Here is a 13894-nt window from a genome sequence, read left to right as displayed (position 1 = left end):
GCCCCGAATCCAGCGATGGGTGCCCAAGAGCAAGGAGAGGGAGATTCAGAGAAGCACTGGGGAGGAGGCCACGGAGGACGGTCAGAGGGCTGCAGCCACAGCCCAGGACACCTGGAGCCCCAGAAGCTGGAAGAGGCGGGGTGGGTGCCCCTGGTCCTCAGAGGGGGACACACTCTGCCCACAGCTTGATGTTGGACTTATGGTCTCCAGAACGTGAGCGCCAATATGAACATGGAGACAGGCTTCTTGTGGATCAAGTGACCAAACAAAACTGTGACAGGGTGGGAGGGGCCAGTGCAGGGGGAGGTTGTGGGGCGTGCAGGGAGGGGGTGGGGCGTGCAGGGGGAGGGGGTGGGGCGTGCAGGGGGAGGGGGTGGGGTGTGCGGGGAGGGGGTGGGGTGTGCGGGGGAGGGGTGGGGTGTGCGGGGGAGGGGGTGGGGGTGTGCGGGGAGGGGGTGGGGGTGTGCGGGGGACGGGGTGGGGGTGTGCGGGGGAGGTTGTGGGGTGTGCGGGGGAGGTTGTGGGGTGTGCGGGGGAGGGGTGGGGTGTGCGGGGGAGGTTGTGGGGTGTGCGGGGGAGGGGGTGGGGTGTGCGGGGGAGGGGGTGGGGGTGTGTAGGGAGGGGGTGGGGGTGTGTAGGGAGGGGTGGGGTGTGCAGGGGGAGGTTGTGGGGTGTGCGGGGAGGGGGTGGGGTGTGCGGGGGACGGGGTGGGGGTGTGCGGGGGAGGTTGTGGGGTGTGCGGGGGAGGGGTGGGGTGTGCGGGGGAGGGGTGGGGGTGTGCGAGGGAGGGGGTGGGGGTGTGCGAGGGAGGGGGTGGGGGTGTGCGAGGGAGGGGGTGGGGGTGTGCGAGGGAGGGGGTGGGGGTGTGCGAGGGAGGGGGTGGGGTGTGCGAGGGAGGGGGTGGGGTGTGCGGGGGAGGGGGTGGGGGTGTGCGGGGAGGGGGTGGGGGTGTGCGGGGGAGGGGTGGGGTGTGCGGGGGAGGGGGTGGGGGTGTGCGGGGAGGGGGTGGGGGTGTGCGGGGGAGGGGGTGGGGGTGTGCGGGGAGGGGGTGGGGGTGTGCGGGGAGGGGGTGGGGGTGTGCGGGGAGGGGGTGGGGGTGTGCGGGGGAGGGGTGGGGTGTGCGGGGGAGGGGGTGGGGTGTGTGGGGGAGGGGGTGGGGGTGTGTAGGGAGAGGGTGGGGTGTGTAGGGAGGGGGTGGGGTGTGTAGGGAGGGGGTGGGGTGTGTAGGGAGGGGGTGGGGTGTGTAGGGAGGGGGTGGGGTGTGTAGGGAGGGGGTGGGGTGTGCAGGGGAGGGGATGGGGGTGTGTAGGGAAGTGGGTGGGGTGTGCAGGGAAGGGGGTGGGGGTGTGTGCAGGAGAGGTTGGGAGGTTGTGGGGTATGCAGGGGAGGTTGTGGGGGTCTGCAGGGGAGGGGGTGGGGAGCATTTACCTTCTTTGGTGCAGCCAGGACCCTCTACTGGGACACAGTTTGGGGTCCCCACAGCTTGTCCTCCTAGGTGGCCCCCAGGCCTGGAGCCTGCTGAGTGGTGGGAGGTGTGGCAGGCTGCAGCCTGGGCCCCTCTGGAGCTTCTGGGTGCCCTTTCCCGGGACCGAGATCTCCTGGGAAGGGTCTGCCCTGCAGCTCCTAGACCTGTCCGGCTGGGCGTGTGCCTCTCCTTCTCTAGACTTGGGGTCTGTTGGGGGTCTGCCCGGGGGCCGGAGGTTTCCTCCTGGGTCCCACTGGCTGCTGCCCCAGTCCCCAGGTCCCTGCTGGCTTCAGCCAGGGAGCTGCAGGCCGGGTCCCTGAGGGCCTCCTCAGAGCTGCCCAGGGGCATGGGGTTCCGCAAGGCCTCCATGTACGACTCCCTGAACCAGCGTCTAGGCTGCACACAAGTGGGGTCCCCCGGCGGCCGCCTCCTGCTGCTCGGGATGCCCAGGTCTGTGTGGAAGGTGAGGGCCTTGGGGCCGTCCTCCTGGTCCATGGGGTCCGGCCTGTCCCCCGACCCCCCGCAGTTCTCAGGCGGCATCCGTGGGCCCTGCTCTGAGGGGCTGACCTTTTCAAAGTCCCTGTCTGAGCTTCCAAACAGGGTCCTGGGGCTTCCCAGCTCGGCTCTTCCTGGGTAAGGAAGGTGCCTGAGCTGGTCGCTGCCCGTACGCCCTTGGCGGCAGGGTGGGGTCAGGGTGTCGGGGCAAGAGGTGCTTCCCTGGAAATGGGGGCCTGCCATGGCTTGGGTGGGGACCGGGGCCTCTGAGGGGCTGCTGGGCAGCCGCTCAGGACCTGTGCAGCTGGAGCAGCTCTGCAGGATGGCTCCAGGGCTGGGGACAAAGACAGGGTCAGTGACGTCGCTCCACGGGGCTCGGTGGACGGCCAAGCCTGAGGTCAGCAAGCAGGTTTTCAGGGGGACGTGGCGCCGCTCCCGGTTCACCCACTCCAGGAACGCCCCCGTGAAGACACAGCCATACATGGCCTCAGGGACGGTGACTTCCTCTGTGCCCCTTCCCAGCCGGGACAGGCATTTCAAGACCAGTCTAGCTGACTGCTTCCCCGACGATGTGACCTGGAGATAGAAGTCCCCGGGCTGGAGCCTGACTCCGTGCAGGGACGCCAGCTGCACCACCACCTTCTCATGGGCGCACAGCGGCCAGCCTGGGTGCAGGAAGACCAGACCCCTGTACCTAGCCTGAGACAAGAGAGGAAGGAGGTTAGTGGTGGGCACGGCCATGGCCTGGGCCCCTCCATGCCCTGGGTCTCCACCCCTCAGGGGAAGGTCAGTGACTGAGCTCCCACAAGGAAGGGGTCCCACTGGGGCTGGGGTGTCCTGTCCCTTGGAACAGAAAGCAGGTCATTAGAACTAGAAAACATGGGCTTCTCTTTGGTTCAGAGGTCAGTTAAAAAAGCAATTGTATAGCTCTTCCTGGAGGCTGGGGGTAGGTGGGCAGGACACGGGAGAGGAGGCCGCTCGAGGGCCACAGCCACAGCCCACCAGGCGCTCCAAAGGGTGAGTTGTCCCTCAGAGTGGTCCCAGCCTGGGCAAGGGGCCGGGCGTCCACACTTGCCCCTGCCAGCCCTGGTCAGGGCCACCCTATGGGGGGCTCCCTCCTCTGCACTCCCGGTGTTCCCCGCGGCTCCCGGCTGCTGCAGGCGCTACCTCGGCCTCCTCAGCGAGGGGTGCAGGTGCCAGGATGCTGGTGAATTTCACTTCAGTATTTTCTGTTCCCTTTAAATAGTTGAGATCCCACTCCATTTACAACTGTGTACTTTAACTATTGTCACCCAATGTGATTTCATTAGCATTTCCTGTGCTATCAGAAACTGCACACAGATCGCTTAACTGTTGAGTGTTTATTTTCCCCAAATGTTGCTCTGACAAACTAAAATACAGTAAACATCTTGGGGCCTAGAGCCCCGCCTGGGTTTCAGTTGCTTCTGCAGAATCTTACACCAAGTTCAAGTTCAACTCACCCACCAATCATGTTTTGCACTGGTAACAAACATGCCTTAGGTGTTGGTGCCTTTTCTCAAGCACCAGGCCCATTCTCAGCTCAGCTTTACTATGCTGGCCTCAGGGACTCAGATGGAAGTCACAACCCCAGCTTTCCAGAATGGCAATAAAAATGCGCTAAAAACTTACAAGTGCATTTGCCACTGAAAGAGACACATATGCAGATGGTGAAAGGTTATTCTCAAAAGCCTTTTTCTAACCATTTTCATCTTACTGGGCTTGAACTCCTGGAATGTAAAATCGAGTATGAGCATCCTAGGTGGCTGAGGGAAGTGAAAACAAGTTCCTCAACTTTTATCAGAATTTAAGCTCGAACTTCACGCAAGGGGAGGATATACTGAACAGGAGGCATAAAACGGAACTATCATTGATACGGCAAATTTGACTTAAAGAATGTAAAGTTACACCCTCATTTCAGAAAATAATCTGAATAGATAAAAGTAATGTAATGCAGAAAACTAGAAAATATTCATCTATTTCAGAGGGAAGAAATTAGCTGCCAGTGGGGGGTGGGGGGTCCCAGGGTCTTCTGTGGGTCACTGGCAAATCCAAGTGGTCATTCAATCGTCTGATGTCAGGGGGCCCTGGAGCTGCTCCACTCCAGACCCACAGCCCATGCAGACATTGGCCCACCCAGTTTTCAGAAACGTCTGCGCGTGTTCCTCACACTGGTGAGCAAGCCATTCAAGCAGCAGCTCCTTGACACCCTCCCCAGACGCTGCGAGGCGGCCTGAGGAGCTGTGTCCTGGGCTGGATTGCCTGGTGGGGCCACCTCCATCCCCTCCACAGGTAGATAGAGATAGGTAACTGCCGGTCCATAAGGGCCTCCTCAAGCCTGGCCCCCAGAGTCCGTCCCCGATCCTATTGCCCAGCACAGCCATATTGGTGCCCAGGGCATGTTCCTGTGAAGTGGTGATTTGACGTAAAATGCACAAGTGACTGTTGAAAAAATCGTTGTGACTTGTCCTTGTAATCGCACCACCAGACTTTTTGCAGAAAACATAAATGGGAGGGTGTTGGAGACTTTCATGCCTTTTGCCCTCCCACAGGGGTCTACAGGTCTCTACATATCAAATATTTGATGAGACAAAACCTATTTCCAAACCCTATTTCCAATATGCATAGGGTTTCTTCGCTGTAGAAGGGAACTGGTCCAGGTTAAGGCAGTGGCACAGCCCAGAGCAGGAGGGAAGTCAGAGACTGTGGGGAAGAGGGTGTGTGTGTGTGTGTGTGTGTGTGTAAACAGATATAATGTGAAGTTCACCAGCATAACCATGTTTACAGGGTACACTTCAGTGGCATTAAGTACATTCACACGGTTATGTAACCATCACCACCATCCATCTCCAGAACCTTCCATCTTCCCAAACTGAAATGGTGAACCCATTAAACACCAGCTCACCATTCCCCTGCCCCTGAGCCCATTACCCACCATTCCACTTCCTGTCTTGATGAATTTGACTACTTCATACAAGTAGAATCATCCAACATTTGTCCTTCCAGTACTGGCTCCTATCCATTGGCACAGTATCCTCAAGGTCTATCCATGCTGCATGTGGCACGTATTGGAACTGCACTCCTTCTGAGGGTTGCATAATATTCCATTGTGTGTACATACTACATTTTCTTATCCATTCATCCAACCACAGGGTTGCATAATATTCCATTATGTGTATAGACTACATTTTGTTCATCCATCCACGAACACTGGGGTTGTTTCCACCTTTTGTCTGCTGTGAATAATGCTGCTATCAACACAGGTGTACAAATATCTATTTAAATCCCTGATTTCGATTCTTTTGGGTAGGTGCCCAGAACTGGAACTGCTGGATCATAGGGTGATTCTGTGTTCACTCTTTTGAAGAACTGTTTCCACAGCAGCTGCACCATTTTATGTCATCACCAACCACGCACGAGGACCCCAATTTCTCCACATCATTGCAAGCACTTGTTTCCCAGTGGTGTTTTTCCTTTAATAGTAGCTATCACAATGGGTACGAGGTGGTATCTAATTGAGGTTTTGATTTGTGTTTCCCTCCTGATTAATGATGTTGAGCATCTCTTCATGTGCTTATTGGACAGTTGTATATTTTCTTTGGAGAAATACCTGTTCAGTCTTCTATCCATTTTTGATTTGCGTTATTTTTGTTGTTGAGCCTTTGGAGTTCTTCATTCATTCTGGATATTGATCCCTTATCAGATACACAATGTGCAAATATTTCCCTCATTCTGAGGGCTGCTTTTATACTGTATCAATAAGGCCCTTTTTATGCAACAGTACCCTTTTTAAACATTGGATGAAGCCTATTTTTTACTTTTGATGGTTGTCCTTTTGGTGTCATATCTAAAAAAATCTTTGCCAAATCAGAAGTCATGAAGCTTTTCCTCTATGTTTTATTCTAAGAGTTTTATAATTTTAGTTCTGACATTTAGGTCTTTGATCCATTTTGAGTGAGTTTTTGTAAATGGGGTTTAGGTAAGGGTCCTACTTCATTCTTTTGCATGTGGATATCCAGTTTTCTAAGCACCATTGATTGAAAAGACTGTCTTTTCCCCAGCAAATAGTCTTGGCACCCCTGTAGAACATCACTTAGCCATATACGTGAGGGTTTATTACTGGGCTCTCTATTCTACTCCACTGGTCTATGTGTCTGTTTTTATGCCAGTGTCACACTGCTTTGATTACTGTAGCTTTGTACTAAGTTTTAAAATCAGGAAGTGTGAGTCCTCCAACTTTTTAGCTCTTCTTCAAGATTGTTTTGGCTATTTGGGGGTCTCCTGAGATTCCACATGAGTTTTAAGATGGGCTTTTCTATTTCTGCAAAAAACACCATTGAGACTTTAATAGGACTGCACTGAATCTGTAGATCACTTTTGGGTAGTACTGACATTTATGTATATATATATACATATATACATATATATATACACATATATACATATATATACACATATATATACACATATATACATATATATATACATATATACATATATATACACATATATACATATATACATATATACATATATACATATATATATACACGTATATATATATACGTGTATATATATGTATATATATATTTTTTTTAGATGGAGTCTCGCTTTGTTGCCCAGGCTGGAGTGCAGTTACATAATCTTGGCTCACTGCAAGCTCTGCCTCCAGGGTTCATGCCATTCTCCTGCCTCAGCCTCCCCAGTAGCTGGGCCTACAGGCACCTGCCACCACGCCAGGCTAATTTTTTTGGATTTTCAGTAGAGACAGGGTTTCACTGTGTTAGCCAGGATGGTCTCGATCTGCTGACCTCGTGATCCGCCACCTCGGCCTCCCAAAGTACTGGGATTGCAGGCGTGAGCCACCACACCTGGCGCATTTTACAATATTAAGTCTTCCAATCCATGAACATGAGATGTGTTTACAATTATTTACATCTTCTTTAATTTCTTTCAGCAATGTTTTGTATTTTCAGTGAACAAGTCTTTTACCTTTTTAGTTAAATTTATTCCTAGGTATTTCATTCTTTTTAATACTATTATAAATCAAACTGTTTTTTTTTTTTTTTTTGAGATGGAGTCTCGCTCTGTCGCCCAGGCTGGAGTGCAGTGGTGTGATCTCGGCTCACTGCAAGCTCCACCTCCTGGGTTCATGCCATTCTCCTGCCTCAGCCTCCCAGTAGCTGGGAATACAGGCGCCCGCCCCCAGCTAAGTTTTTGTATTTTTAGTAGAGATGGGGTTTCACCATGTTAGCCAGGATGGTCTCGATCTCCTGACCTGGTGATCCGCCTGCCTTGGCCTCCCAAAGTGCTGGGATGACAGGCGTGAGCCACCGTGCCCAGCCAGAAATTGTTTTCTTAATCTTTGGATTGCTCATTGTTAGTGTATAGAAACACAACTGATTTTTGTGTGTTGATTTTGTATCCTCCAACTTTGAAGAATTATTATTTCTAACAGGTTTTACTTTTCTTTTCTTTTTGTTTTTTTTGAGACAGAGTCTCACTCTGTTGTCCAGGCTGGAGTGCAGTGGCACGATCTCAGCTGACTGCAACCTCTGCCTTCCAGGTTCGAGTGATTCTCGTGCCTCAGCCACCCGAGTAGCTCGGACTACAGGCACACGCCACCATACCTGGCTAATTTTTGTATTTTTAGTAGAGCGGAGGTTTCACCATGTTGGCTAGGCTGGTCTTGAACTCCTGACCTCAAGTAATCCACCTGCCTCAGCCTCCCAAAATGCTGGGATCACAGGCATGATCCACCATGCCTGGCCTTCATTTTTTTTTATTTCAATAGGTGTTTTGGAGAACAGGTGGTGTTTAGTTACATGAATAAGTTCTTTAGTGGTGATTTCTGAGATTTTGGTGCACCCATCACAGTGGAGAGTGCGCCCAATGTGTAGTCTTTTATCGCTCACCCGCCTCCCACCCTTTCCCATGAATCCCCAAAGTCTATTGTATTATTCTTATGCCTTTGCATTCTCATAGCTTAGCTGCCACTTATGACTGAGAACATACAATGTCTGGTTTTCCATTCTTGGTTATTTCACTTAAAATAATGGTCTCTACTTCCATCCAGGTTGCTGCAAATGCCATTATTTTGTTCCTTTTTATGGCTGTGTAGTATTCCATCATATATATATATATATATATTCCATCATACATATATTCCATCATACATATATATATTCCATCATACATATATTCCATCATACATATATTCCATCATATATATATATTCCATCATATATATATATTCCATCATATATATATTCCATCATACATATATTCCATCTCATATATATATTTCATCATACACATATTCCATCATATATATATATTCCATCATATATATATTCCATGTCATGTATATATATTCCATCATACACATATTCCATCATATATATATTCCATCATATATATATTCCATCATACATATATTCCATCATATACATATATATATTCCATCATATATATATATTCCATCATATATATATATTCCATCATATATATATATTCCATCATATATACATATATTCCATCATATATATATATATTCCATCATACATATATTCCATCATATATAGTCCATCTCATATATATATATTCCATCATATATATATATATTCCATCATATATATATATATACATCTATATCACATTTTCTTCATCCACTCGTTGATTGGTGGGCATTTGAGCTGGGTTCATATTTTTGCAGTTGCAAATTGTGCTGCTATAAACATGTGTGTGCAAGTGTCTTTTTTGTATGACTTCTTTTCCTCTGGGTAGATACCCAAGAGTGGGATTTGCCAGATTAAATGGTAGATCTACTTTTAGTTCTTTAAGGAATCTCCACACTGTTTTCCATGGTGGTTGTATTAGTTTACATTCCCACCAACTGTAAAAGTGTTCCCTCTTTACCACGTCCATGCCAACGTCTATTATTTTTTTATTTTTTCATTATGGCCATTCCTGCATGAGTAAGGTGGTATCACATTGTGGTTCTGATGTGCATTTCCCTGATAATTAGTGATGTTGAACATTTTTCATATATTTGTTGGTCATCTGTATATCTTCTTTTGAGAACTATATATTCATGTCCTTAGCCCACTTTTTGATGGGATTGTTTTTTTTTTCTTGCTGATTTGTTTGAGTTTCTTGTAGATTCTGGATATTAGTCAGACAAGAGAAAAAAATAAAGGGCATCCAAATCAGTACAGAGGAAGTCAAACTGTCATTTTTGGTTGATGATATGGTCATATACCTAGAAAACTCTAAAGATTCCTCCAAAAAGCTCCATGAACTGGCAAATGAATTCAGCAAAGTTTCAGGATACAAAATTAATGTACACAAATCAGTAGCTCTACTACACACTAACAATGACAAAGCTGTGAATCGAATTAAGAACTCAATCCCTTTTATAATAGCTGCAAAAATTAAAATAATTAGGAATATACCTAACCAAGGAGGTGAAAGACCTCTACAAGGAAAACTAGAAAACACCGCTGAAAGAAATCATAGATGACACAAACAAATGGAAACACATCCCATGTTCACGAATGGGTAGAATCAATACTGTGAAATGACCAAACTGCCAAAAGCAATTTACAAATTCAATGCAATTCCCATCAAAATACCACCATCATTACTGACAGAAGTAGAAAAAACAATCCTACATTCATATGGAATCAAAAAAGACCCCACACAGCCAAAGCAAGACTAAGCAAAAAGAACAAATCTGGAGGCATCACATCACCCGACTTCAAACTATACTGTAAGCCCAGAGTCACCAAAACAGCATGGTGCTGGTATAAAAATAGGTGTATAAACCAATGGAACAGAATAGAGAACCCAGAAATAAACCCAAATATTTACAGCCAACTGATCTTCCTCAAAGCAAACAAAAACATAAAGTGGGGAAAGGACACCCTATTCAACAGATGGTGCTGGGATAATTGGCTAGCCACATGTAGAAGAATAAAACTGGATCCTCATCTCTCACCTTATACAAAAATCAACTCAAGATGGATTAAAGAGACTTAAACCTAAGACCAGAAACCATAAACATTCTACAAAATAATATCAGAAAAAACCCTTCTAGACATTGGCTTAGGCAAAAACTTCATGACCAAGAACTCAAAAGCAAATGCAACAAAAACAAAGATAAATAGATGGGACTTTATTAAAGTAAAAAGCTTCTGCACAACAAAAGAAATAATCAGCAAACGGATGACCCACAGAGTGGGAGAAAATCTTTGCAATCTATACATCCAACAAAGGACTAATAGCTAAAGTTTTTATAAAATCTTTAGGGTTTTCCACAAATAAGATCATGTCATCTACAAACGGATAATTTTGCTTCTTAATTTCCAGTTTGGATGCCTTTCACTTTTTTTTTTCCTTGCGTAACTCCTCTAGGAAGAACTTCAAATACCATGTTGAACAGAAGTGGTGAAAGTGCGTATCCTTGTCTTGTTCCTGATATCAGAGGAAAAGCTTTCAGTCTCCCACCACTGAGGACAATATTTGTTGTGGGTTTTACATATATGGCTTTTATTATGTTGAGATAGTTTCCTTTTATTCCTAGGGTATTTTGTTTTTATCATGAAAGAGTGTTAATTTTGTCAAATGCTTTTTTCTGCATCAATTGAGATGATCAGAAGAAGCTTCTTCCATTTATGCAGCCAACAGACACATGAAACAATGCTCATCATCACTGGTCATCAGAGACATGCAAATCAAAACCACAATGAGATACCATCTCACACCAGTTAGAATGGCGATCATTAAAAAGTCAGGAAACAACAGGTGCTGGAGAGGATGTGGAGAAATAGGAACACTTTTACACTGTTGGTGGGAGTGTAAATTAGTTCAACCATTGTGGAAGACAGTGTGGCAATTCCTCAAGGATCTAGAACTATAAATACCATTTGACCCAGCGATCCCATTACTGGGTATATACCCAAAGGATTATAAATCATCCTGCTATAAAGACACATGCACACATATGTTTACTGCAGCATTATTCACAACAGCAAATACTTGGAACCAACCCAAATGTCCGTCAATGATAGACTGGATTAAGAAAATGTGGCACATATACACCATGGAATACTATGCAGCCATAAAAAAAGCATGAGTTCATGTCCTTTGCAGGGATATGGATGAAGCTGGAAACCATCATTCTCAGCAAACTATCACAAAGACAGAAAACCAAACACCGCACGTTCTCAGTCATAGGTGGGAATTGAACAATGAGAACACTTGGACACAGGGCAGAGAACATCATACACCAGGGCCTGTAGGGGGCTGGAGGGCTGGGGGAGGGATAGCATTAGGAGAAATACTTAATGTAAATGATGAGTTGATGGGTGCAGCAAACTAACATGGCACATGTGTACCTATGTAACAAACCTGCACGTTGTGCACATGTACCCTAGAATTTAAAGTAAAAAAAAAAAAAAAAAAAAGGAAGCTTTTTCAAGGGGAACTTGCAGAGGGGTGGGGCATCAGCTGTGATTTCATAATAATGTACATAACACAAACAGCTGAACTATGACAAGACTATTCCAAGTGGAATGTACATCAAGGCTTTGAAAAGGAAACAAATAGAGAAAGAACACCATTCTTCTTTGCCTCAACACAATTCACAATTCTGTGATTCTCCTTGGCCAAACTAGCCAAGGTTTAGATTGTAAATCTTTTGGCTACCCTGGGATTGCTACCAAATTAGACCAGATGCTATAAATCTTGTAGTCATGTTCTGAATAGTTCCAGTCCTGAGAAAGCTGCAGATCACACAGGGTAAATCTTTCTCTTATTTTGATGTCTTCTCTAAGTGGTGTACTCAAGTTGTTTCAACACAGTGTCAAGGAGAGTGTCAGAACCAGAGTTTTCTTATTTAAAATGAGGGCACTTGACTTCACTGTTTAAGTGCTGCAGCTCAGCTGCTAAAAATAAGCATAGAGTCCTTCTTTATAATGAGCTTTCACAAAGCTGTCCAGGAGCCTGAAATTCCTGAGACAATTTACAGGTTTCAATCATAACAAACACATATCACGCCAGGAATGTCAATATTCCTAAAAGTTCAGCTTCATTCTGGGCAATGGGACAGGTGACCTCCCAGGGCATGAGGGGGCGTTAATGGATGAGCTTCCCTCTACTGTGGTATGAAACCAATTTACACTCCTTTTTTGGCTTAATATTAGTTATTACCATTTCCTTATGTATTCTTTAAATGCTAAATTGTAACATCTCTTCTGTAAATTATCTCTTCAAGTCTGCCAATTTTTCTATTGGCTCTTAGTGTTTCACTTATTTTTATAAGCCCTCAGCAAAGACAATGTAAAGAATAGCTTTTATTTGGTGTGTTTTTTCTGCTGATGGTTTTGAATTGTAAATTTTCTAGATGTTTCTGCCATCAATTTCCTTCTCTTTGTGGTGTCACTCTTTGCTTCAGCCAAGTAAGTCTGTCTTTTTCTGATGAGAAAGGATGTTCCTTTCTCTCTCTCTCTCTCTCTTCATATTCACTCTGACTCATCTGGATTTAAGGTGGTCTTGGGTGGGAAAACCTACACAGACATTTTCCTGAGTGACCTATGAGCATGTGTGACTCTTAAGCACATTCTGGGTGAAGCCTGTCCTCTTGCCCACTGCTTTTACTGCCTACTTTGCAACATTCTAAGTTGTACATTCCTTTGATGCCTCCAGCTGTGAGTGGTCAGGACTGGCAATTAGTTTGCTAAGGCAGGTAATGATTAAAAAAAAAAAAAAGGGTCATACATACCCTAAATATTTTATTTTAGCTTTAAATACATTAATGCACATTCACCCACCACTATCTTGATGGGGGCTAGGGAAAGCTTATTTCCTCTTTGGGAGCTCTCCCTCAGTCCTAGGGAATACTTCATAGCTCTCATTGACCCTTGTTGATGAAGAAAGCCAAGCTCTATGAAATATTTAAAGAGGCTTACTCTGAGCAAAATGTAAGTGACCACCACCTGGGGTACACCCTCAAGAGATCCTGAGAATGTGTGCCTGAGTTGGTCTAGTTATAGTTTGGTTTTATACATTTTAGGGAGATTGAAGTTACAGGCAAAGACATACATCAATACATGTGAGGTATATATTGGATTCACCCAGAAAGGCAGGACATCTCAAATTTGGAGGGCAGGGGTGATGGACTCAGAATTTTTCTGATTGGCAGTTGGTTGGAAGAGGTAAGCTCTGCCGAAAGAACTGAAGTCAGCAGAAAGAAACACTCCAGTTAAGATAAAGGGGGATAAAGCCAAGGTTCTTGTTCTGTAGATGAAGCTTCTAAGTAGCAGACTTCAGCGAGAATGATGGCAAATGTCTCCTTTTGTACCTTAAAAGGTGTCAGACTCTTGGTTAAACCCCTCTCCTGGGTCAGGAGAAGACCTAGAAAGGGAAGGAGATTCTCTACAGAATGCAAATGTCCCCCAAATGAGACAATTTTGCAAGGCTGCTTCAGAATATGGCAAAGAAATCTATTTTGGAGTAAAATAATTTCATTTCCTCAGGGCCTGTTGTCATGTGACGCCACAGGTTCAGATTTGGTATCTTATTGCTACGGAATCTGTTTCATCAGTCTTTTGATCTCTATTTTAATACTAATGCTGGTCAGTTGTGCCTAAACTCCAAAGGCCTGTCTGACCCCTCCCTGTCACGGCCTGAACTCATTCTTCCAGTTTCTTTAGGATCTCCTTGGCCAAGGGAGCCGGGGGTCTGTTCAGTTGGTTGGGGGACTTAGAATTTCATTTCTGGTTTACACCCTTTATGGTTGATCCTGTTGCTAGATAACAGCTCTCCGTACGAAGCAGTCCTGATTAAATTTCTGTGTGGTTTCTGTCTTCCGATAGGACCCTGATGAGTACAGGAGGCCCCAAACATTATCTGCTG

General features: G+C 46.2%; 1 protein-coding gene across 2 annotated transcripts in view; it reads right to left on the bottom strand.

Moving 5' to 3' along the window:
• The window catches only part of PLEKHG4B (pleckstrin homology and RhoGEF domain containing G4B), a 104317-nt gene that overhangs the window by 49052 nt on the left and 41371 nt on the right, over positions 1 to 13894 (bottom strand). For both annotated transcript variants that reach the window (XM_063664609.1, XM_054489160.2), the window contains exon 3: positions 1429 to 2659. In XM_063664609.1, the coding sequence (XP_063520679.1) occupies positions 1429 to 2443 (1015 nt within the window). In that variant the 5' untranslated portion in view covers positions 2444 to 2659. The remainder of the gene's footprint in view (positions 1 to 1428; positions 2660 to 13894) is intronic.

Source organism: Pongo pygmaeus, chromosome 4, assembly GCF_028885625.2.
Source record: "Pongo pygmaeus isolate AG05252 chromosome 4, NHGRI_mPonPyg2-v2.0_pri, whole genome shotgun sequence".
Classification (NCBI taxonomy): domain Eukaryota; kingdom Metazoa; phylum Chordata; class Mammalia; order Primates; family Hominidae; genus Pongo; species Pongo pygmaeus.
This window is presented reverse-complemented; position numbering and strand designations above follow the sequence as displayed.